Source organism: Staurois parvus, unplaced genomic scaffold (genome assembly GCF_062004578.1).
Source record: "Staurois parvus isolate SC_StPar_1 unplaced genomic scaffold, SC_StPar_1.0 ptg000727l, whole genome shotgun sequence".
Classification (NCBI taxonomy): Eukaryota; Metazoa; Chordata; class Amphibia; order Anura; family Ranidae; genus Staurois; species Staurois parvus.
The window spans coordinates 1,109,353-1,131,404 of NW_028318523.1; the positions used below are offsets into that span (position 1 = coordinate 1,109,353).

The 22,052-nt window shown below is 43.0% G+C and overlaps 1 protein-coding gene across 1 annotated transcript in view; it reads right to left on the reverse strand.

Annotated features, from left to right (window-relative positions):
* The window catches only part of TTC7A (tetratricopeptide repeat domain 7A), a 592,416-nt gene that overhangs the window by 443,200 nt on the left and 127,164 nt on the right, over positions 1 to 22,052 (reverse strand). The window contains exons 7-8 of the mRNA XM_089653910.1: positions 20,148 to 20,308; positions 11,022 to 11,085 (exon numbers count right to left, since the gene is read on the reverse strand). Of these exons, the coding sequence (XP_089510036.1) occupies positions 11,022 to 11,085; positions 20,148 to 20,308 (225 nt within the window). The remainder of the gene's footprint in view (positions 1 to 11,021; positions 11,086 to 20,147; positions 20,309 to 22,052) is intronic.

Sequence of the window (22,052 nt, forward strand, 5' to 3'; positions counted from 1 at the left end):
AAGGAAGGATTTACTGGTAGGTAGTTGGTGTCAGATTGGGCCATGGCAGTACAGATAATGGAAACAGAGCAGCTTTTTTGCCTACTCCTAGATTGTAAGCTCCAAGGAGCAGGGCCCTCACATCCCTCTTGTATTGAACTGTATTGTTGCTGTATTGTCTCCCGTTATATTGTAAAGCGCTGAGCAAACTGTTGGCGCTATATAAATCCTGTATAATAATAATAATATTGTCAAATTTATCGATATATATACAGTGAGGAACAGAAGTATTTGAACACCCTGTGATTTTGCAAGTTCTCCCTTAGAAATCATGGAGGGGTCTGAAATTCACATTTTAGGTGCATTCCCACTCAGAGACAGAATAATTCAGGAAATCACATTGTATGATTTTTAAAGAAATTATTTGTCTTGCACTGCTGAACATAAGTATTTGAACACCTAAGAAACAGCAAGAATTCTGGCTCTCAAAGACCTGTTACTCTGCCTTTAAAAAGTCCACCTCTACTCCACTCATTCATCTAACTTAGTAGCACCTGTCTGAGCTCTTTAAAGACACCTGTCCACCCCACAGTCAGTCAGATGCCAACTACTACCATGGGCAAGACCAAAGAGCTGTCAAAAGATACCAGAGACAAAATTGTGGACCTCCACAAAGCTGGAAAGGGCTACGGGGCAATTGCCAAGCAGCTTGGTGAAAATAGATCAACTGTTGGAGTAATTGTTAGAAAATGGAAGAGGCTAAAGACGACTGTCAGTCTCCCTCGGACTGGGGCTCCATGCAAGATGTGACCTCGTGGGGTATCACTGATGATAAGAAAGTTGAGGAATCAGCCCAGAACTACAAGGGAGGAGCTGGTCAATGACATGAAGAGAGCTGGGACCACAGTTTCAAAGGTCACTGTCAGTAGAACACTACGCCGTCATGGTTTCAAACCATACATTGCACAGAAGGTTCCCCTGCTCAAGTCATCACATGTCCAGGCCCGTCTGAAGTTTGCCAATGACCATCTGGATGATCCAGAGGAGCCATGGGAGAAAGTCATGTGGTCAGATGATACCAAAGTAGAACTTTTTTTTTTTTTGTTTACAAACGATTTTATTGAATATAAGTAGACTGTAAAACAACAGCACACTTTCAAGTGTTATTTTCAACGAAAACAAGGCACTTTTGAAATGTACAATACAGAAAAGTATATTAACATAAGAAAGAGAGAGAAAAAAAAAAAAAAAAAAAAGGGAAAAGAGTAAATTACGAGTGCATGAAATACGTGAACAATAAGATAAGCTAAAAGATACATCCGTCAACAGTACATGTCAGGCAACTTTTACTGAGAATATTGTTAAACATGCAATAAGTGTCTACAATCTCTCCATGACTCCCATTTTTTATCATATAAGTGCATCTTATCCAGTAGGGTATAATGAATGCGGTCCATGAGCATTACAGTATCAATTCTGTGTAAAACGGAGTCCAAGGGTACAGCATTGGACCTCCAGTGTAAGGCAATAGACCATAAGGTGGCAATACATAATGTATGTATCAATCTCAGATTGGCATCAGAGACCCCTGGGATATTGGCCCCCAATAAACAGGTCTGTATGGACAATCGTATCGGGGTACCCGACAGTGAGGTAGCCACCTCAGATATCTTACACCAAATCAAAGATATGGTCGGGCATTCCCAGAATATATGAACCAAAGTACCTGTGAGGCCACAGCCCCGGAAACATAAAGGGGACGTTTGTGGGAACAATACATGTAGTCTTGATGGGGTGTAATACCATCTGGTTAAAACCTTAAGGGTTGTCTCACGAACCGAAAGAGATCTAGAACTCTTGCATATATTATCCACCATGGAATCCCAATCCCCCTCTGAAAAAGTGATACCACAATCCTCCTCCCATTTTTGTTGATAAGAGGGGGGTGTATGAAAAAGGCAGATCAAAAATTGGAGATAAAGATCTGAGATAAGACCCCTACCCCTAGGAGAGTCACGGCTGATACGTTCAAAAAAAGAAATCGGGGAAGATGGCATAAGGCCAAAGTGTGAATTAAAAAAATGTCTAATCTGTCGGTAGCGAAGGTACTCGCGAAGAGGAACATCAAACAACACACGTAGCATATCAAAGGTAATATAAGATCCTCCTCTTTGAAAATCCGATAATCTGATAAAGGATCGATCATACCACCAACGAAACTGTTGAGGGGAAGAAAAAGCTACAACAAAAGTGGGGTCACCAAAAAATGAAACACCTGGGGGGGTAAGAAAGACTAGATTCAATTTAGATTTGTATTTGGACCAGAGAGTCAGCGAATGAGTCACTATGGAGTTATGAAAAGTAAGCGATCGGGGGGAAATTTTAGACCATAGAATTCCCGGTAAATAAAATGGGCGTATTGATTGAGACTCAAACTTGATCCATGGGATTTGAGAATTAATAGTAGCCCATTGTGATAATTGCGCAAAACGAGCAGAGAGGTAATATAGCCAAAAGTTGGGGAGGCCAAGACCTCCCGTCCGTTGTGAGCGGTACAAAATGGATGAAGCAAAACGTGGATGCCAAAGTAGAACTTTTTGGTCTAAACTTCACTCATTGTGTTTGGAGGAAAAAGAAGGATGAGTTGCATCCCAAGAAAACCATCCCTACTGTGAAGCATGGGGGTGGTAACATCATGCTTTGGGGGTGGTTTTCTGCAAAGGGGACAGGACGACTGCACTGTATTAAGGAGAGGATGAATGGGGCCATTTATTGTGAGATTTTGAGCAACAACCTCCTTCCCTCAGTCAGAGCATAGAAGATGGGTCATGGCTGAGTCTTCCAACATGACAACGACCCGAAGCACACAGCCAGGATAACCAAGGAGTGGCTCCGTAAGAAGCATATCAAGGTTCTGGAGTGGCCTAGCCAGTCTCCAGACCTAAATCCAATAGAACATCTTTGGAGGGAGCTGAAACTCCGTGTTGCTGAGCAACAGCCCCGAAACCGGACAGATCTAGAGGAGATCTGTGTGGAGGAGTCGGCCAAAATCCCTGTTGCAGTGCAAACCTGGTCAAGAACTACAGGAAACGTTTGACCTCTGTAATTGCAAACAGAGGCTTCTGTACCAAATATTAACACTGATTTTCTCAGGTGTTCAAATACTTATGTTCAGCAGTGCAAGACAAATAAATTCTTTAAAAATCATACAATGTGATTTCCTGAATTTTTTTTTAAATTCTGTCTCTCAGAGTGGGAATGCACCTACAATGTGAATTTCAGACCCCTCCATGATTTCTAAGTGGGAGAACTTGCAAAATCGCAGGGTGTTCAAATACTTGTGTTCCTCACTGTATATTAAAAAAAAGCTCTGCGCTTATGGTGAAACAATCCTATATCCCAGATCACCTGCTGAACACCTATCTATAATCCAAATAGAAAAATAGTAATACCATGGGGTAGTATACTAAAGGCAAATAGACTGTGCACTTTGCAAGTGCTGTTGCCCTCATTTTCCACAGAGCTTAATAAATGTAGTAAAGCTCTGCTGATTCTCATCATCCAATCATGTGCAAGCAAAAATGCTTTTTTTCCCTTGCACCTGATTGAGTATTATTTACAAAGTCAAGCTTCACCACATTTACATTTACTAAGACAAATGAGTGCAACTGCAAAGTGCACCGTGTATTTACCTTTAGTAAATCAACCCCCATAAGAACTTTATTTCCATACCAGTAATAAAAAATAATAGATAAATAAACCTCATTAAAGTGGAACTGTATTGCATCTGAGAACTACAAAACAAAAAATGATTTTTAATTCATTTTTAATATTCAAAGCAAACTTGCCCATCCATCCATGTCTCTGTGCTTTATTTTGCTGAGAAATCAATTTGAAAGACACCCCCTGGTATTTCTGACAGTGGCCATCTTGAGTAAGGGCAGATGATTCATGTAACATTTACTTCCTGTAATCCATCTGCCCTTAGCTCAGGCATAGGCTGAGCTGAGAACCCTCCCCTCCTGAAGACTGCTGGGATGTATGACATCATTTACCTAGGCATGGAGACCAGGAAGTAACTAAAGAAATGTAAAAAAAATGTTTAAAACAAGTAAATATGATATATCTATTTAATAATGCTAGCAGCATAAGGATTAAAAATAGTCCATGCTGACTGAGAGAGTGATGTTTTGCTTTAATTTACACTGTAAAAAAATATTATACAATTCTTTGTGCATCATTATTATTCCTTCATCTGTGGGAACCTTACCAATAATCATTAAAGTGGTTCTAAAGGTTCAAGGATTTTTACCTTAATGCATCTTATGTATTTAAGTAAAAAACCTCCTGGGTGCAGCTCCCCCCTCAGTTCTCTCTTATACTTACCTGAGCCCCATCTCGATCCAGCGCTGTTCATGAGAGCCACGGCTCTCTGGGGTCTCTCTCTCCTCATTAGCTCACACAGCAGCAAGAGCCATTGGTTCTCAATGCTGTCAATCATAGCCAGCGAGACAATGAGGAAAGAGTGGGGCAGGGTCCAGCCATGCCCTGTGTGTGAATGGACACAGAGCGCACCTCAGGAGCGAGCCTGCTTGGGTGCCTCATAGCAGTCCTGTACTCAAATGTTAAAGTGGTTGCAAAGGCTCAAGGTTTTTTACCTGCATACATTCTATGCTTGAAGGTAAAAAAACTTGTGGCCAGCAGCCCTTCAGCCCCCCCCAATACTTACCTGGGCCCCATCGCAATCCAGCGCTGTGCACTAGAGCCTCGGCTCTCTGGTGGGGCCATTGGCTTCAGCTGCTGTCAATCACAGCCAGTGATCCAATGATGAGTAAAAGGGGGCAGGGCCAAGCCAAGCTCTCTGTGTGAATGGACACACACAGTGTGGCTCAGAAGCGAGACCGACTGGGTGCCCATATAGCAAGAGGCTTGCTACTTTAGGCACTCGGCAAGGGGGAGGAACCAGGACCACAGGCACGGGACCCAAAAAGAAGAGGATCAGGGCTGCTCTGTGCAAGACCATTACACAGAGCAAGTAAGTATAGACATGTTAATATATTTTTAAGACTTCCCACCATAATTACAATGAAGCATAATTTGGATATTCCGTAATAAAGGCACTTTTGTTGCGAGTATAACTTTCCTTTAGAATAATTTTACAATAAATTATAATAATAAGAAGAAAGTAATTTCAATAAAGTGTCTTATTAATTGTGCCACAGTTCATATATAATAAACATATAAATCTTCTGTGCCAAAGCAGTAATCTAAAGTGTTCCTAATAAAGTGTCATTTTGCTGCCCCACAGTTCATATAGAAAAAAGTATACAAATCTTCTTGTGGCAATCCCAATCCTTGGCCTGTGTACCTATAGCAAAATCCAGTGTCTCAAGTCTTGAGTGTGAACTCAAGGTGCCACTCCAAACATCACAGATGCCAAAGTGCCACTCCACTCACCGGATTTTATGTGACCCCTTAACTCAATAGAAAGGTCTCAAAGTGTTTTTTATATATATTCCAGCTCCACAGGGTTTCCACCTTTGCCTCTTTCTCCTATGGTTGTCACCATTTAAGCCAGCTTCCAGTAATCTCCATGCCACCACAAATGATTATGCCAAATCATTGCATTGCACTACAGACACTTGTAAAGGTGGTGAAGCTTAACCACATTCCCTAAGCTCTGGGGAAAATACCCTTGTAGAGTGCAAGCAAACTCTACAGAGGTAAATGCACTGTATATCAACCCTACAGACCAGCCTTTCTCAAACTTTTTAACATGGAGGAACCCTTGAAATAACTTTTTGGCTTCAGAGAACCCCTGCCAAAAATTATTATATTTACAGCTCACAGTACATAGTGTGATGGTCAGTGTGAAAAATGCTATAGACTCAAAAGTATTAATGCCAGACAAAGCCATGCCATGTAGTGGTGTACCGAAATTAAAATTTGAGTGCCGAAACCGAAAATTCAAAATGCACTTGGCCGAAAACCGAAACTAAAATGCGTAGTTTTTAAAAATGAATATATATTTTTGGAGAAAACTACACTTTGATTAAAAAAAAATATATACCCCATTTTTTTTGTAAAATATGAAACAGGATATTACAGCAAGTAAATAGATGCCCAACATGTCACGCTTTAAAATTGCACACGCTCGTGGACTGGCGTGAAACTGCGGTACTTAACCTCCCTGGCGGTATGATTAATTCAGATTTTTGGTGCTAAAAGCGGTACCATTATTTTGCATGGAAATTTGGCGTTTTATATTGTAGGCCTGTAATTTTTAGGAATAACTCACTGAAATCTGTCCGAACAAGAGTGTAGTAAACATCTAAACAACAGGATAAAATTTGAAACACGAAATCATAAATTATAATTTAATAAATAATCATAAAAAATAATATAATAATAAATGTAATTCAATAATATATTCAAACCAAAAACACTGAAATTTGAAATAGAGCGCCAAGTTCGCACATCACTGAGCAAAGTCGCAAAATCGTTTTCAGTGTCTGATGACGAATTTCCCCCACGAATCATTATCACTCAATTCTGCAAGTGGTTCTAATTTACTATCGCTGTTCTCTAGCCGGTCTAAAACCACTTCTGACCTAAAAGGGACGCTTTTTGGACGCCATGGACGTTTCTCAGTTTCCAGGCAGAAAGAACAGTAAAAATGCAGGCAGGGCACAGGACAAAGCACTCGGGACAAAATGTATGTGAAATGGTTTGATACAGTAATGTTATACTATGTGATTTTAGTGATTTTAGTGAATGTCACTTTTTGTCATTTTCAAATTTCCCGCTGTTCCGTCCCCTGTACGTCCCGACGCTCGCAGGGGACAGAACCCAGATGACAGATGCCGGCATCCGCCGGATTACATTGCCGGGGACACTGCAGGGGGGACATCGCGGGAGCGCAGGAAAAGGTAAGTGCAAGAGGGATCCCGAAGCAGCGCTGCAGTGTATTCCCGAGTGTAGCTCGGGGTTACCGCTTGTGGTACTGAAACTTTACCCCGAGCTACACTCGGGAATACCGCCAGGGAGGTTAAAAATCTCCATGAGTGATGCTTTAAAAATTTCTACAGGTTAGCAGTGTGAAGTTACAGAGGAGGTCTAGTGCGAGAATTATTGCTCTTGCTCTGACGTTCATGGCGATACCTCACGTGTGTGGTTTGAACACCATTTACATATATGGGCATGGCCTACGTATGCGTTCACCACTATGTGCGAGCATGGGGGGACGGGGGCACTTTAAACTTTTTTTTTTTTTATTTAATGTTTTTTTTTCAATGTCCCTTTAAAAAAAAATTGAATTACTTTTATTCTTATCACAAGAAATGCATGCATCCCATGTGATAGAAATAATGAGTTACAGGTCCTCTTTATGGTCAATAAGACCCCATATCTCTCCTCTGCAATGTAAAGCATTGGATCAAAAAAAAGCATTGATCTAGTGCAGTGGTGGGCAACCTTTTTTTTCAACTGAGCCAAATCTCGCCAAAACCATGATTGAAATTTATTTTGAGAGCCACATTTTTAAAACTGAAAATACATCTCCCATATAGTAATTCATCCCCCATAGTAATTCATCCCCCATATAGTAATTCACCCCCCATAGTGTAATTCATCCCCCATAGTAATTCATCCCCCATATAGTAATTCATCCCCCATCGTAATTCATCCCCCATAGTAATTCATCCCCCATAGTAATTCATCCCCCATATAGTAATTCATCCCCCATATAGTAATTCATCCCCCATATAGTAATTCATCCCCCATAGTAATTCATCCCCCATAGTAATTCATCGCCCATATAGTAATTCATCCCCCGTATAGTATTTCATCCCCCGTATAGTATTTCATCCCCCGTATAGTATTTCATCCCTCATATAGTATTTCATCCCTCATATAGTATTTCATCCCCCATATAGTATTTCATCCCTCATATAGTATTTCATCCCCCATATAGTATTTCATCCCCCCATATAGTATTTCATCCCCCATATAGTATTTCATCCCCCCATATAGTATTTCATCCCCCCATATAGTATTTCATCCCCCATATAGTATTTCATCCCCCCATATAGTATTTCATCCCCCCATATAGTATTTCATCCCTCATATAGTATTTCATCCCCCATATAGTATTTCATCCCCCCATATAGTATTTCATCCCCCCATATAGTATTTCATCCCCCATATAGTATTTCATCCCCCATATAGTATTTCATCCCCCCATATAGTATTTCATCCCTCATATAGTAATTCATCCCTCATATAGTATTTCATCCCTCATATAGTATTTCATCCCCCCATATAGTATTTCATCCCTCATATAGTATTTCATCCCTCATATAGTAATTCATCCCTCATATAGTATTTCATCCCCCCATATAGTATTTCATCCCCCCATATAGTATTTCATCCCCCATATAGTAATTCATCCCTCAAAGTAATTCATCCCTCATAAAGTAATTCATCCCTCATATAGTATTTCATCCCCCCATATAGTATTTCATCCCTCATATAGTAATTCATCCCTCATATAGTAATTCATCCCTCATATAGTATTTCATCCCTCATATAGTATTTCATCCCCCCATATAGTAATTCATCCCTCATAAAGTAATTCATCCCTCATATAGTATTTCATCCCCCACAGTACTATCCCCCCCCCCCCCCCCCCTTCTAGTAAGCCAAGTCCCCCGTGTCAATTCACTTACCTTTTGCGTTCCTCTCGCTGTCTTCCCGCGCCGCTCGGGTCTTCAGGGCGGACTGTGAGAGGAGCCTAGCTCCCCTCCCCTCACGTTCGGCACGCTGCCCCGCCTACACACATCCTGACAGCCACATCCGCGGGCCGAATTAAAAGGTCCGCGCGGACTTTTGGGGCTGCCAACCGAGAGGAGGCAGGGGAGCGGCCGACCGAGAGGAGGGAGGGGAGCAGGCGCCCGGCACACAGAAGAGCCGCATTAGAGTGGGTAAAGAGCCGCATGTGGCTCGCGAGCCGCGGCTTGCCGACCACTGATCTAGTGAATTAAAAAAAAAAAAAAATGGCCGGAACCGAAGTGACATCGCTCCGGTCCTCCAAGGGCATAGAGATGAGTGGAGGTCATCTTTCCTTCACTCATCTCTATGCCCAGCGCCGGGATCATTCGATGGTCTCTCAGGTAAGGCTGAGAACTACCGAGCGGCAGCGGTGGCGAGGGGCAGCGGCAAGAGGTGGGCGGTGGCGAGGGGCAGGGTTTTTTCGGCACCTGTATTAGGGTTTTTTTTTTTTCATTTCGGCCGAGTGTTTTCGGATGAAACGTTTCGACTACCGAAATTTCGGTGCATCCCTAATGCCATGTATCTTCAAAAGAGTTCCAGCAATGGCAGCTCCCTTATTTTTCTTATGACAGGGTCACTTTAGCAGTGAGACTCCTCTCGTAGTGGGAGTGGTAGGCGAGCGGGGTCTAGAGAGTGTATTTATTAAAGACAAATAGGCTGTTCACTTTATCTTCCCCAGAGCTTACAGTAGTTAATGTGAAATTTTACTTTGCAAAGAATACCGGATCATGTGCAAGGAAAATAAAAAAACAGCTTTTTTGCATGCAAATGATTGGATGGTGGAAGTCAGCAGAACTTTACATCATTCACTAAACTCTGGAGATTATTCCCTTGCAAAGTGAGCAGCTTATGTGCCTTTAGTAAACCAACCCTTAGAACTCAAGTAGATAAACTCTTAGGGCTGCAAATGAAATACCAATTCTTGAATCCATTCATAATTGGAAATGGATGAGACAGGGATACAACCACTACTAGGATATTCTGATGACTTAAAAAGAAAGTCAGCATTTTAGTAAATGTCTGCAAGTGGTTATCCATTATTATACAAATTAGAATACAGCCATAACATTCCAAAGCATTTGGCTGTTCAGGCCTTAGTCATGGATATGACTAAGGACTGAACGGCCGAAAGACGTTGGCATTTTATGGCTGTATAATAAAGGATGATCACTTGCTGACATTTACCAAAGTGCCAGCTTTCCTTTGAAGTCTTTAATTCATTCAGCCAATGTCCAATGTTATTTTCGAACAGACAACTTATCATGAAAATGACTAAGGAGCAAACAGCCAAAACACGTTGGGATTTTATAGCTGTACTCTACATTGTATGACATTTACTGAAGTGCCCGGCTTTCCTTGAAGTCCTTAATCTATTCACATAATATAAAATGTCATTTTCTAACATACGTCTTATCATGCTTCTACTATTAATGTGCTAATAGAAGTCAGTCTCTCACCAATAGGCACAGGTGGTAAAGGAACCATCTCTGTGCAATTATAACCTCATACTGTGACTATTACCCCTCTCTGGTCAGTGTACAAATGTTCCCCAACACATTGAAGGGGTCTTTCTCCTTTTTATGGAAAAGGAGTAACAAGTTGAGCATAAATAAAAAATACTCAGGGCTGTCTTTATGCATGGGCACACCTGACCACTACCCAGTTGTCCAGGTCCATGGGGGCCCCATGAAACCTTTGCATTACAACATACTTGCCAACTGTCCCAGATTTGCTGGGACAGTCATGCTTTTTACTAAGCTGTCCCAGGATGGCCCAGGCAGCCTCCAAGAACCTGTACTGTTCCCTCTTGTTCCCAGTATTGTGCCCTCCTGACTCCTCCCTTTACTGTGCCCTTCTGCCTCCCCCCCCCCCCACCTCCTCCAGTCATGTGTCCTTTATGTAGATCAGTCTTTGATTTATGGCATTTTTGTATTGATTAAAATACATTTTATTGAAAGCACTAATAAATATATGTTTAATTCTATCAACTATCAATACATTAATTCTTGAGAGTAGGTGCATAAATTGGGGCAGGCTGGTAGGAGCCCCAGTGCATTACTTTGCCCAGGGGACCATGATGCTATTAGGATGGTCCTGAGAATACCTGGAGAATCTCTGTGAAATAACTACTCACATACAAATCTGTGAACTTAAAAAAACCATATTCTCTTCAAAACATTCATAATAGTGTAAGTTGTGACGTGATAACTTACCATAGATTCGCTGATCAGCAGCAGTAGTAGAGCCTCCTCGATATTGTCCTGAGGGCAGAACAGGCTACAAATACACAAGTGAAGAACTAGGTTATACACTGCAGCTCCATACAAGTGTTACATTGGCAGACCAGTAAGGGAAAACAAGCCATGCATGATTCATGTGCCACCTAATACCGTCACTGGGCACCTCATCCTTCATACCGATCAAGACACATCTGTATTATTTACTGTGATCCTCCTCAAAGTGCCGCGTGCGACATGTAAATGTATACAAGGATCCGAAGGATGTCAGCTCTCGGGAGAATATTTTGTGCTTATTACAATAAAACTGATCCAGAAAATAATTCAAATCACCAAGCAGAGACTTCTGGGAAGGTCTGTTTACTTGACAGCTGGTGAGTCAATGGGGTTGATTTACAAAACACAAAAGGACAGTTCACTTTGAAAGGGAATTTTCCTTTCACTTAGTGAATGAGATGAAGCTTTGCTGGCTTCTACCATCCAATAATGTGCAAGCAAAAATGCATTTTTTTAAAAATTTCTTTGCACTTTATTTGGGTATTGACAATCTACTCTTGACATATCCCAAAACTTCCACTCCGCTCCTCCCAAGACCTACCTCTCCCTAGCTCTTTTGTCTCCTCCTTCACCTCCAAGGCTTCTCCAGAGCCTCTCCCATCCTCTGTAACTCCCTCCCCCAATCTGTCCAGTTATTGCCTACCCTGTCCGCCGGTGATTCCTGAAAACTAATTTATCCTGAGAAGCCTACCCTGCCTCTACCTAAAAACGTTGCTTTAACCACCTCCATCAGCTCATCCCCCACAGGTATTACCTTTTGTAAAAAAAGTCCCCCCTTTAGATTGTAAGCTCCACAAGCAGGACCCTCCTAATCCTTCTGAATTGAACTGTACTGTAATTGTATTGTCTCCTTTTATATAGAGAAGAGAGACAGCAGCGCCACTCTTAAGTGTAGACAGTTAAAATCAGGCAGAATTAATGGTAAAATTGTACTCACATAGGTAGGTAACAGGTAGGCATGTCAAGTCAGGCCTGACGAAGGAGTGAGCATGCATGATGAGCGCCATCTTGGAAACCCAGTCCATGCAGAGACATCATCCCTGTGAGCCTTCCTGCGCCCCTCTGCTACTCCCCCAGCCCTGGACACCACCGGAGCAGTGGGAAAACACCCAGAGCGTGGCCAAAGGACCTGATGCTTCCACTGGACCTCCATTACTTGACATGCTGTTACCTACCTATGTGAGTGCAATTTTACCATTAAATCTGCCTGATTTTACCGGTCTACACTTAGAGTGGGACTGCTGTCTCTCTTCTCTACCAGCATTAGGAGTATCTACAAGCTCTTACAGCCGTCTATCTCCTCGGACAAGTCCATACTACTATAAGCCCCCCACTACAGATGGACTTGGACACAACCTCCACATGGACCTTCTACTAACCCCCATTGCTGATGGTCCATCCCCAAACGCACACAGGGTAGATGCGTCTTAGCACTCTCTCCCCCCACTCTTGTCTCCTATTAATTTGCTGTGAAAACTGTTGTCACTATATAAATCCTGTATAATGATAATAATAATAATATTAAAGCAGTATTAAATCCACTTTGCTATTTTTTACCTACAGGTAAGCTTATAATAAAGCTTTCCTGTAGGTAAAATTAATATCTCCTAAACATACACCGTTTAGGAGATATTTGGGTTTTTCTTTTAACTGGGGCATACCCATGCCATTCTTTCAGAGAACTGTGCTGTGGCCTGTGACTCCCATGGACATGTGCGGGAGTGATGTCATCACGGCTTAGCCAGTCAGATGGCTGGAGCTCACGAACCTGGAAGGAAGACCGGGCGAAGATGGAAGCCTTTACAGTGGTGACAGTGCCCCGCTGGGGGGCTTTGTTTTAAGGTAAGTTTTACATAATGTACTAGCATACAATGCAGACTAGTACATTATGCCATTGCCTTGCAGGGAATGTTTTCTGTTTTTTTCTTTGGATGCGGTTTACTACCACTTTAATAAAAAGAAACAAATATTCTTTGCAAAGTGAAATTTCACAGCATTTTGGCGGAAATTTCCTTTGAAAAGTGAACACATTATTAATCTCAGCATTTTTCCCTATAGTAACAATGAAGACTCCTCTTGGCTCATCCTTCTTTCCTATGCAGTAGGTTCCAATATTAAGACAAAAGTGCTGTCCATACATGTAATAAATGAGCAACCAACTGATTTAGGGGATTATTTACTAAAACTGGAGTGTGTAAAATCTGGTTCAGCTCTGCATAAAAACCAATCAGCTTCCAGGCTGTATTTTCAAAGCTTAACTGAACAATTTAGAAGCTAATTGGCTACCATGCACAGGTGCACCAAATTCTGAGGGAACCAGTTTTAGTAAATCTCCCCCTTAGGGGTTCTAAATGATCCTCCTCAAAAAACTACACTCCCTCAGCCTCAGAGATTCTGCTCTCTCCTGGCTCTCATCCTACCTGTCACAACGCTCTTTCAGCGTTACCTATAATGCTACCACCTCCCCTTCACGCCCCCTCTCTGTTGGAGTCCCTCAAGGCTCTGTCCTCGGGCCCCTTCTCTTCTCCATCTACACCTCCTCCCTTGGCCAACTCATACACTCTCATGGCTTCAACTACCACCTCTATGCCGACGACATACAAATCTATCTCTCAACCCCCCACCTCACCCCCTCGGTCTCTGCCCGAATCACACACCTACTAAGCGACATATCAGACTTGATGTCGCTCCACTTCATTAAACTGAACCTCTCCAAAACTGAGTTTCTTGTCTTCCCCCCAGCCCGGACACCACCCCCCATTGACTTCTCCATCACATCTAACAACGCCACCATCAAACCCGCCCCGCAGGCCAGAGTACTTGGTGTCATTCTGGACTCCAACCTATCCTTCCAGCCCCAAGTCCAATCTTTAACAAACTCGTGCAGACTCCACCTCTGCAACATCGCCAAAATACGCGCGTTCCTAACCCCAGAAACCACTAAACAGCTCATCCACGCCCTCATCATATCACGACTCGACTACTGCAACTCCCTCCTCATTGGCCTGCCTCGCCGCTGGCTATCCCCGCTTCAGTCGATCCTGAATATGGCTGCCAGACCCATTCACCTTTCCAACCGCTCCATCTCCGCCACCCCCCTCTGCCAATCCCTCCACTGGCTTCTGATTGTGCAACGGATCAAATTCAAAATCCTAACACTGACGTACAAAGCCGTCCACCATACTGCCCCGAACTACATCACTGACCTAATATCCAAGTACTGCCCAGCACGCACACTCCGCTCCTCACAAGACCTCCTTCTCTCTAGTTCCCTGGTCTCCTCCTCCCATGCCCGCCTCCAGGATTTCTCCAGGGTGTCACCCATCCTCTGGAACTCCCTGCCCCAACCTATCAGATTATCACCTACTCTCCTCTCCTTTAGGCGCACCCTGAAAACCCATCTCTTCAGGGAAGCCTACCCCACCCCCTGCTAACCTGCCGACCTCCTCCACTCTTCCTACAACTCCATCCCCCACAGCTAGCTCCTCCTGTACCACTATCCCCTCCCACCTAGATTGTAAGCTCGAAAGAGCAGAGCCCTCGATCCCCTCATGTTTTGCATTGTATTGGTATTGTTCTGTCACATGTTCTGTCCCCCTTTGTAATGTACAGCGCTGAGCGAACCATTGGCGCTTTATAAATACTGTATAATAATAATAATAATCTTTTGCTGAAAAGCGAACATTCACCATGGTAAATATGTTCAAATTCTACTGGGATTTTCCACCAAGACAAATTGGCTTATCAAAACAATTTCTAGATTGGAAAATAATAGTTTATTGAAGTTGAATTCTGGAAGTTGCAATCTTTTCAAAATAAGCTTTATATCAAACAATTATATGATTATATGCGTGGCCAATATAAGGCTCCTTCTTGGATGTGCTGAAACACAGCCACACCCACGTTTTTTAATACTGGAGGTTGGGATGGAGATTGTCCTTCTAAAGTATGGTCAGTTGGGGATAAGAAACCAAGGTCTCCATGTGTAAAGATAATGTTTGCCACCGCATTGGTTACGGTTGGACTCCGGACATTCCTGTACACCTCCCAGATGTATGATGTATCTTTTCTACAGTTTTCACCTGTTGCCTCCTACACTTTGACCTATTGATCTGTAACCTTTAATGTTGTTATGCTGTAATGCTGGCTTGTTGCCTTACAATAAAATATTTGAACAAGAAGAAACCAAGGTCTTGTGAAGACAGCTGCTTTGATCAAGCAAAACTGGCACTTCAAGTTGTGGTGGAGCTTGGCTGCCTGGTCCTACCTTTCACACAATTTCATTATCCAGTAAGGGGGCCCATCATAGTGATGGACTGGTATGAATGTGCTGAAACTGGAGGAGGCAACAAGCTCCGTTATTAACCACAAGAGTCAGATATTTGCCTAGCATTCTGGTGTATAAGGGGCAACAACAGCCTTCACTTTACACCTTTTTTTTCCCTATGTGACATAGTACATGTAGCATTTTGTCCCATATTTCTAAGTGCTTTCTAACCATAATTATGAGTACCAACCTGCCCCACTTCCCCCATGCTGCAGCTACTCCAACAACAGCTATGAAGGAGACGGGCGATTCATGGCTGCAGCTTGTCTCAGTTGTAAACACTTTCCTGAGACAATGGCAGGAGGACTGCAGAGGCAGACACATCCCCCTTCTCTCTGCATTCCTCTTGCCGTTGGTTGTTTTGAGAAAGTCAAGCCTAAGACAAGCTGCAGCTATGAATCAGATGTCTCCCTCATAGCTGTTGTTAGATCAGCCGCAGAAGGAGCACAAGGGGCAGGTCGGTATTTATAACTAGGGTTAGAAAGCAGAGTTACTTTGTGTAATAGAGGACAGAACTGTAATACAGAAATGATCATGATAGATCTTCTTTAAAGCTCCGTCTTATCTGAGGTCAGTGCTGAGTGATCTGTTTTCTTACCTGACCTACACTCCATATATATCTTGCTATTACTGACTTGCCTTCCTGTCCTTGACCTGGTATTGGATTCTGCCTCTATTGACTTTTTTTGAATTGCTGCCTTTTTTTTCCTGATCTAAAGCTGGACAAAAATCATTTGTAAGAGCATTTGATCTTGCCCTCAGTGAGTTAACTAATTTAGTTTGAAATCTGCTACTTGATTGGAGTACTGGATGTATTAAACAGATTTCTTTTGTGCCTAGAACATGCTCATTTTAATATGTATAGTATTTTTCCAAATGAAAACCACATGCACAGTTAGAATTTTGTTCATTCAAGAACAAATTTACATCCTACTCTTTTGAATTCTCTCATCAAACACAATCGTTAAATTTAAAAGAAAAAAAAATCGAACATTTCGAAAATGACAAATTTCATACAAAATTTTACTAACATATGGCCAGAATTAGCCTGCTCTCCTGTTATTGCATTGTTTGCTGATGTGGAGCTGCACTGATTTAACAGTTGTATCTGATCTAGTATCTTGTTTAGGCCCTGAATTTTTATGTGAACCTGTTATCCCAACTGCCACAGATACTGCACTACCACTCCCGTGCTACCTGTTACTTTAAAGCCCCATGCATGCTGGGCACTTATCCCTCTTATTATTTATTTATTTTTTTACGACAGTATCCATCCCCTGTCCTGCCCTGACCTGGCCACTACTGTCTATAACAACTCGCTGTCAGCCGCTCTTGACTGCTTAGCACCCCTAACCACACGAAACATTAGACCCCAACCGTTTCAACCCTGGCAGAATGACCGTACCAAAAACCTCAAGCAATGCAGTCGCGCGCTAGAGCAACTATGGCGCAAAACCAGATCCCAGCAAGTGTTCACCCGATACAAATCCGCCTTCCTCACCTACACTGCCTCCCTCCATGCTGCCAAGCAAGCCTACTTTGTAACCCTCATCAATACCCTCTCCTCCAGCGCTCGCCGACTCTTCTCCACCTTCAACTCCCTGCTCTCTTCGCCCCCACCCAGTACCTCACTCACTGCCCATGAGATTGCTAACCACTTCCAAAGCAAGATTGACGCAATTCGCAGGGACATCACCACTGCTCAGACTTCCGCCCCACCTAGCATCCATCACACAAAAACCCCCTCAAGACTCCTCTACTTCGAACTCGCCACTGTCCAGACCTCCACCCTGCCCAACATTCCTCACGCTAAAACCCCCTCAACACTCCACTCCGGCGACCCTGTTACCACCGAAGAGGTCACTAAGGTCTTCTCTGAAGCTCACCTTACCACCTGCCCCCTTGACCCTGTCCCCACACAACTCCTACGATCACCCTCCTCCTCCATCCTACACTCCCTCACTAACATCTTTAATCTCTCCCTCTCTACTGGCACATTCCCCTCCCCTCTGAAGCACACGCAAATCACTCCCATACTTAAAAAACCCTTCCTGGATCCCACCGACCCAAACGACCTTAGACCCATCTCCCTGCTGCTATTTTCATCCAAACTGCTTGAGCACTTAGCCTATACTCGCCTAAGCTCCCACCTCACCGACAACAACCTCCTTGATCCCCTATAGTCTGGCTTCTGTCCCTCACACTCCACCGAAACCGCCCTACTCAAACTCACCAACGACCTGCTAACCGCCAAAGCCAATGGCCACTACTCAGTGCTACTGCTCCTCGACCTCTCTGCGGCTTTCGACACGGTCGACCACCCCCTCCTCCTCAAAAGACTATACTCTTTCGGCCTCAGAGACTTCGCTCTCTCCTGGCTCTCTTCCTATCACAGCGCTCCTTCAGTGTTACCTATAACGCTGCCACCTCCCCCTCACTCCCCCTCTCTGTTGGGGTCCCCTAAGGTTTTGTCCTCGGGCCCCTTCTCTTCTCCATCTACACCTCCTCCCTTGGTCAACTGATACACTCCCACGGCTTCAACTACCATCTCTATGCCGATGACACTCAAATCTATCTCTCCACCCCTCGCCTCTCTCCTGCAGTCTCCGCCCGAATCACACACCTACTGAGCGACATATCAGACTGGATGTCACTCCATTTCCTCAAATTAAACCTTGCCAAAACTGAGCTCCTAGTCTTCCCCCCACCCCCCCCCCGCACCCCCCCCCTGACCTCTCCATCACGACCAACAACACCACCATCAGCCCCACCCCGCAAGCCAGAGTACTAGGTGTCATTCTAGACTCCAATCTGTCTTTCCAGCCCCAGATCCAATCGCTGACAAATTCATGCCGACTCCACCTCCGCAACATCTCCAAAATACACACGTTCCTAACTCCAGAAACTACAAAGCAACTCATTCACTCCCTTATCATGTCACGACATGACTACTGTAACTCCTCGCCGGCCTACCCCAACACAGGCTATCCCCACTTCAGTCTATCCTGAATTCTGCGGCCAGACTCATCCACCTTACCAACCGCTCCATATCCGCCACCCCCCTCTGCCAATCCCTCCACTGGCTTCCGATTGCCCATCGCATAAAATTCAAATTACTAACATTGAGGTACAAAGCTGTTCATAACACTGCCCCAAACTACCTCACCGACCTGATATCCATCTACCACCCAAAACGCACTCTCCGCTCCTCACACGACCTCCTACTCTCCAGTTCCCTGGTATCCTCCTCCCATGCCCGCCTCCAGGACTTCTCCAGGGCTTCCCCATCCTTTGGAACTCACTACCCCAATCCATCAGACTGTCACCTACCCTCCTTACCTTTAGGCGCACCCTGAAAACCCATCTCTTCAGAGAAGCCTACCCAGACTTCACCTAACTGCTGATCTCCTCCGCTCTCCCCACCACTCCATCCCCCACAGCTATTTCCTCCTGTACCACTCTCCCTTCCCTCCTAGATTGTAAGCTCCAAGGAGCAGGGCCCTCGAACCCCTCGTGTATTGTATTGTGTTGTTACTGTACTGTCTTGTGTACTGTCTCCCATTGTAATGTACAGCGCTGAGCAAACTGTGGGCGCTATATAAATACTGTGTAATAATAATAATACTACAATTTATTTCAGGTACTTTTATAGAGCCGTCAATTTACGCAGCCCTTTACATTTATATTATACATTCACATCAGTCCCTAACCCTCAAGGACCGTACAATCTAAGGTCCCTAACTTACATCCATACATACACATATTAGGGCCAATTTAGACAAGAGCCAATTAACCTACCAGTATGTCTTTGGAGAGTGGGAGGAAACCGGAGTAACCGGAGGAAACCCACACAGGCACAGGGAGAACATGCAAACTCCAGACAGGAAGTGCTAACCATTTAGCCACTGTGCTGCCCATGCATGGAGCGTTGCTGTTTAGCTGTTGGTAGAGGGCATGAGTGCCTATCCAGTGCCACTGCTGGTAGCCTGTCAAACTATGAAATGCTGACAGCTGGTGTGGTTGGACGGTGCACTAAGTGGTATGAACTTTTAGGGCAGTATGCACCCAGGGACGAATGCCGGGGGGCACAGTCTTCTTGCTGGGAGCACAGGCGTTCCACACATTCCTCCCAAATGCACACATTCCTGAAAATGGCTGAAGAGTGAGTGGGTGCAGTAGCGAATGCAGGCTGGACATAGCTTCTGCTGTGATGAGATAACTCAATAAAATATTGGACCCTTTCATGGAGTTCTCTGGTGTGCTGGATACTGAGCGCATTCATCTCTAGGCTCATACTACCCTAAACATTCAGGCCGCCCGTGCCCTCTGCTCACAGCTAAATGCCAGAGCCCCATGAACCAGAACTAAACTAGAGTGTGTGGGGCCTACAGCAGGTCACACTATGCCATCCAATAAGGATCTAATGAGGCACAGTTGATAAGTCAATGTGCTGTGTATGCAATGAGCTTATTTCATCAAAGAACAAAACTGAAAGCCTTTAAAAGCTGAGAAGACGACTAAAGCTCCACCTGCTGGCTGAAAAGCAAAATGCTGATATGCTTTCTTTTATTTACTCAAAAATATATATTTTTAAAATGCATTTTTTTTTCATTTATAGCTCAAAGAAAAAAAAAACTGTGTACAAGAATATTAATCATTTTTTAAATTCTTTTTTTTAGGGTGTGTATTACGCAATATATAAAGGAAGAAATCCTTACTGTTCTCCTGTGTGAATTTGTGGTTTTTGACGGATGATGCGGTAAGGGAGCGAGCTGCCTTCTCTCTTCATGGTTTCAGGTGGGGGACTTTTCATTGGAGACCAATAGCAATTCTCACTTAACGAATGCAACAAGATCTCTGCGAGCTGCCGCGAGGCTGTCTGGCAAAGAATGACAAAAAAAAATTAAAAATCAGATAAACAAATGTAATAAAATCTGCATAAAATCCAGTGATCCTGGAATAATCCCCACTGGTTATTTTTTTTCTCTATCTAGTGGTTATTGTCTGTGTCTAAACAAATGATCGTGTTAAAAGATTGTCCTTTTTAAAACTCTAACCAATACTAAGCCCCCGGTAATAGCTGGGATAATATAAAAGTAAATCCCATTTAGCATCAATAAGTAAATGAAACAAAATGCTCTGGTCATGGATAATGTTTAATAGTGATCCTGCCCAACAAACCACAAATGACAAAGATAAACACAATTACAGGTTTTATGTTTATCAGGTATATATTGTATAAAGGGTTGTGACTTTTATTGATGGATATCTCTATATATGCAATTTGAGCAAACCTTTTTCAGCAAAGCAGCTAAAATGAACCTGGTAAACAAATCTAAAAGGAGCTTAGTGATCAATCTGCTGGTGGGATATAGGTTAAATTTCAAATGCAACATTTCACATACAAAAAAAAAAGGTTTTTTAGTCCGACAGATATTAACCACTTCCAGACCGGACACTTTTACCCCCTTCCTGACCAGGGCAATTTTCAGCTTTCAGCGCTATCACACTTTGAATGACAATTGCGCAGTCATGCAACACTGTACCCAAACTAATTTTTTACCATTTTTTTGAGACAGATAAAGCTTTATTTTGGTGGTATTTATTCACCGCTGGGATTTTTATTTTTTTTGCTATGTAAATGAAAAAGTACAAAAATTTTGAACAAAAGTGTTTTTTTTTTAATAAAATTTTGCAAATAAATAATATTTCATCATAAATATTTGCCAAAATGTATTCCGTTATCTTTTTAGTAAAAAAAAAAAAAAAAAATTAGTTTATAACCAAAAATTATAATTTTTAAACATTTTTTTTTACATTTTTATTTTATTTTTTTATAATATTATTTTTTATTTATTTATTTTTTTTACATACTGTCACCCTAGCAGTACAGTGTCACCATGGTGACACTGTACTACTTGTGGGGGGTGATGAAGATTTTTTTTTTTTTTTTTTTTACACTGATTGCTTTTACACCCATATAGGATGTAAAAGCAATCATTTCTCTTTCTCTCTGTGTGCATTCCTGCACTCATTGAGAAGTACTGAGTGAGCTGTTATTGGTCACAGCTTGTCACATGGTACAAGGCTGTTGTGAATAGCCTTGTACCATGTGACCTCTGTGATCATTCACAGATTTCACACGTAGTAAGCAGTGATGTCAGAAGTGACATCTTGCTTACTACTTTGCATGTGATCACTGATTGGCCAATCAGTGATCACATGATCGGGACCTCGTACAGAGGTCCCGTCCGACGATCGGTGTTTCACTGTGCCACCGTCCGGCCGTTTATATGCAACGGCCGGACGGGAGGTGGTTAAAAACAATATAGATAAAAACACGTTAGGAGAGATTTGCTAGAACTGGTGCACACAGAATCTGGTGCAGCTGAGCATAGAAACCAATCAGCTTCCAGGATATATTGTCAAAGCTTAATTGAAGAAGTTTTTGTAAATCCCCCCCTATATATTCTATGCATGTAACCATTGCACTGTTAGGAGGTTAGGTTGATAGAGAGTTAGGTGTGGACAGGACTGGTGTTTTTTTCTTCGAACTACTGAGAAGAAAAAATGGAGTGACGGGTTGCTAAAGATTATACATTATAAATAGAGCCTGGGAATAA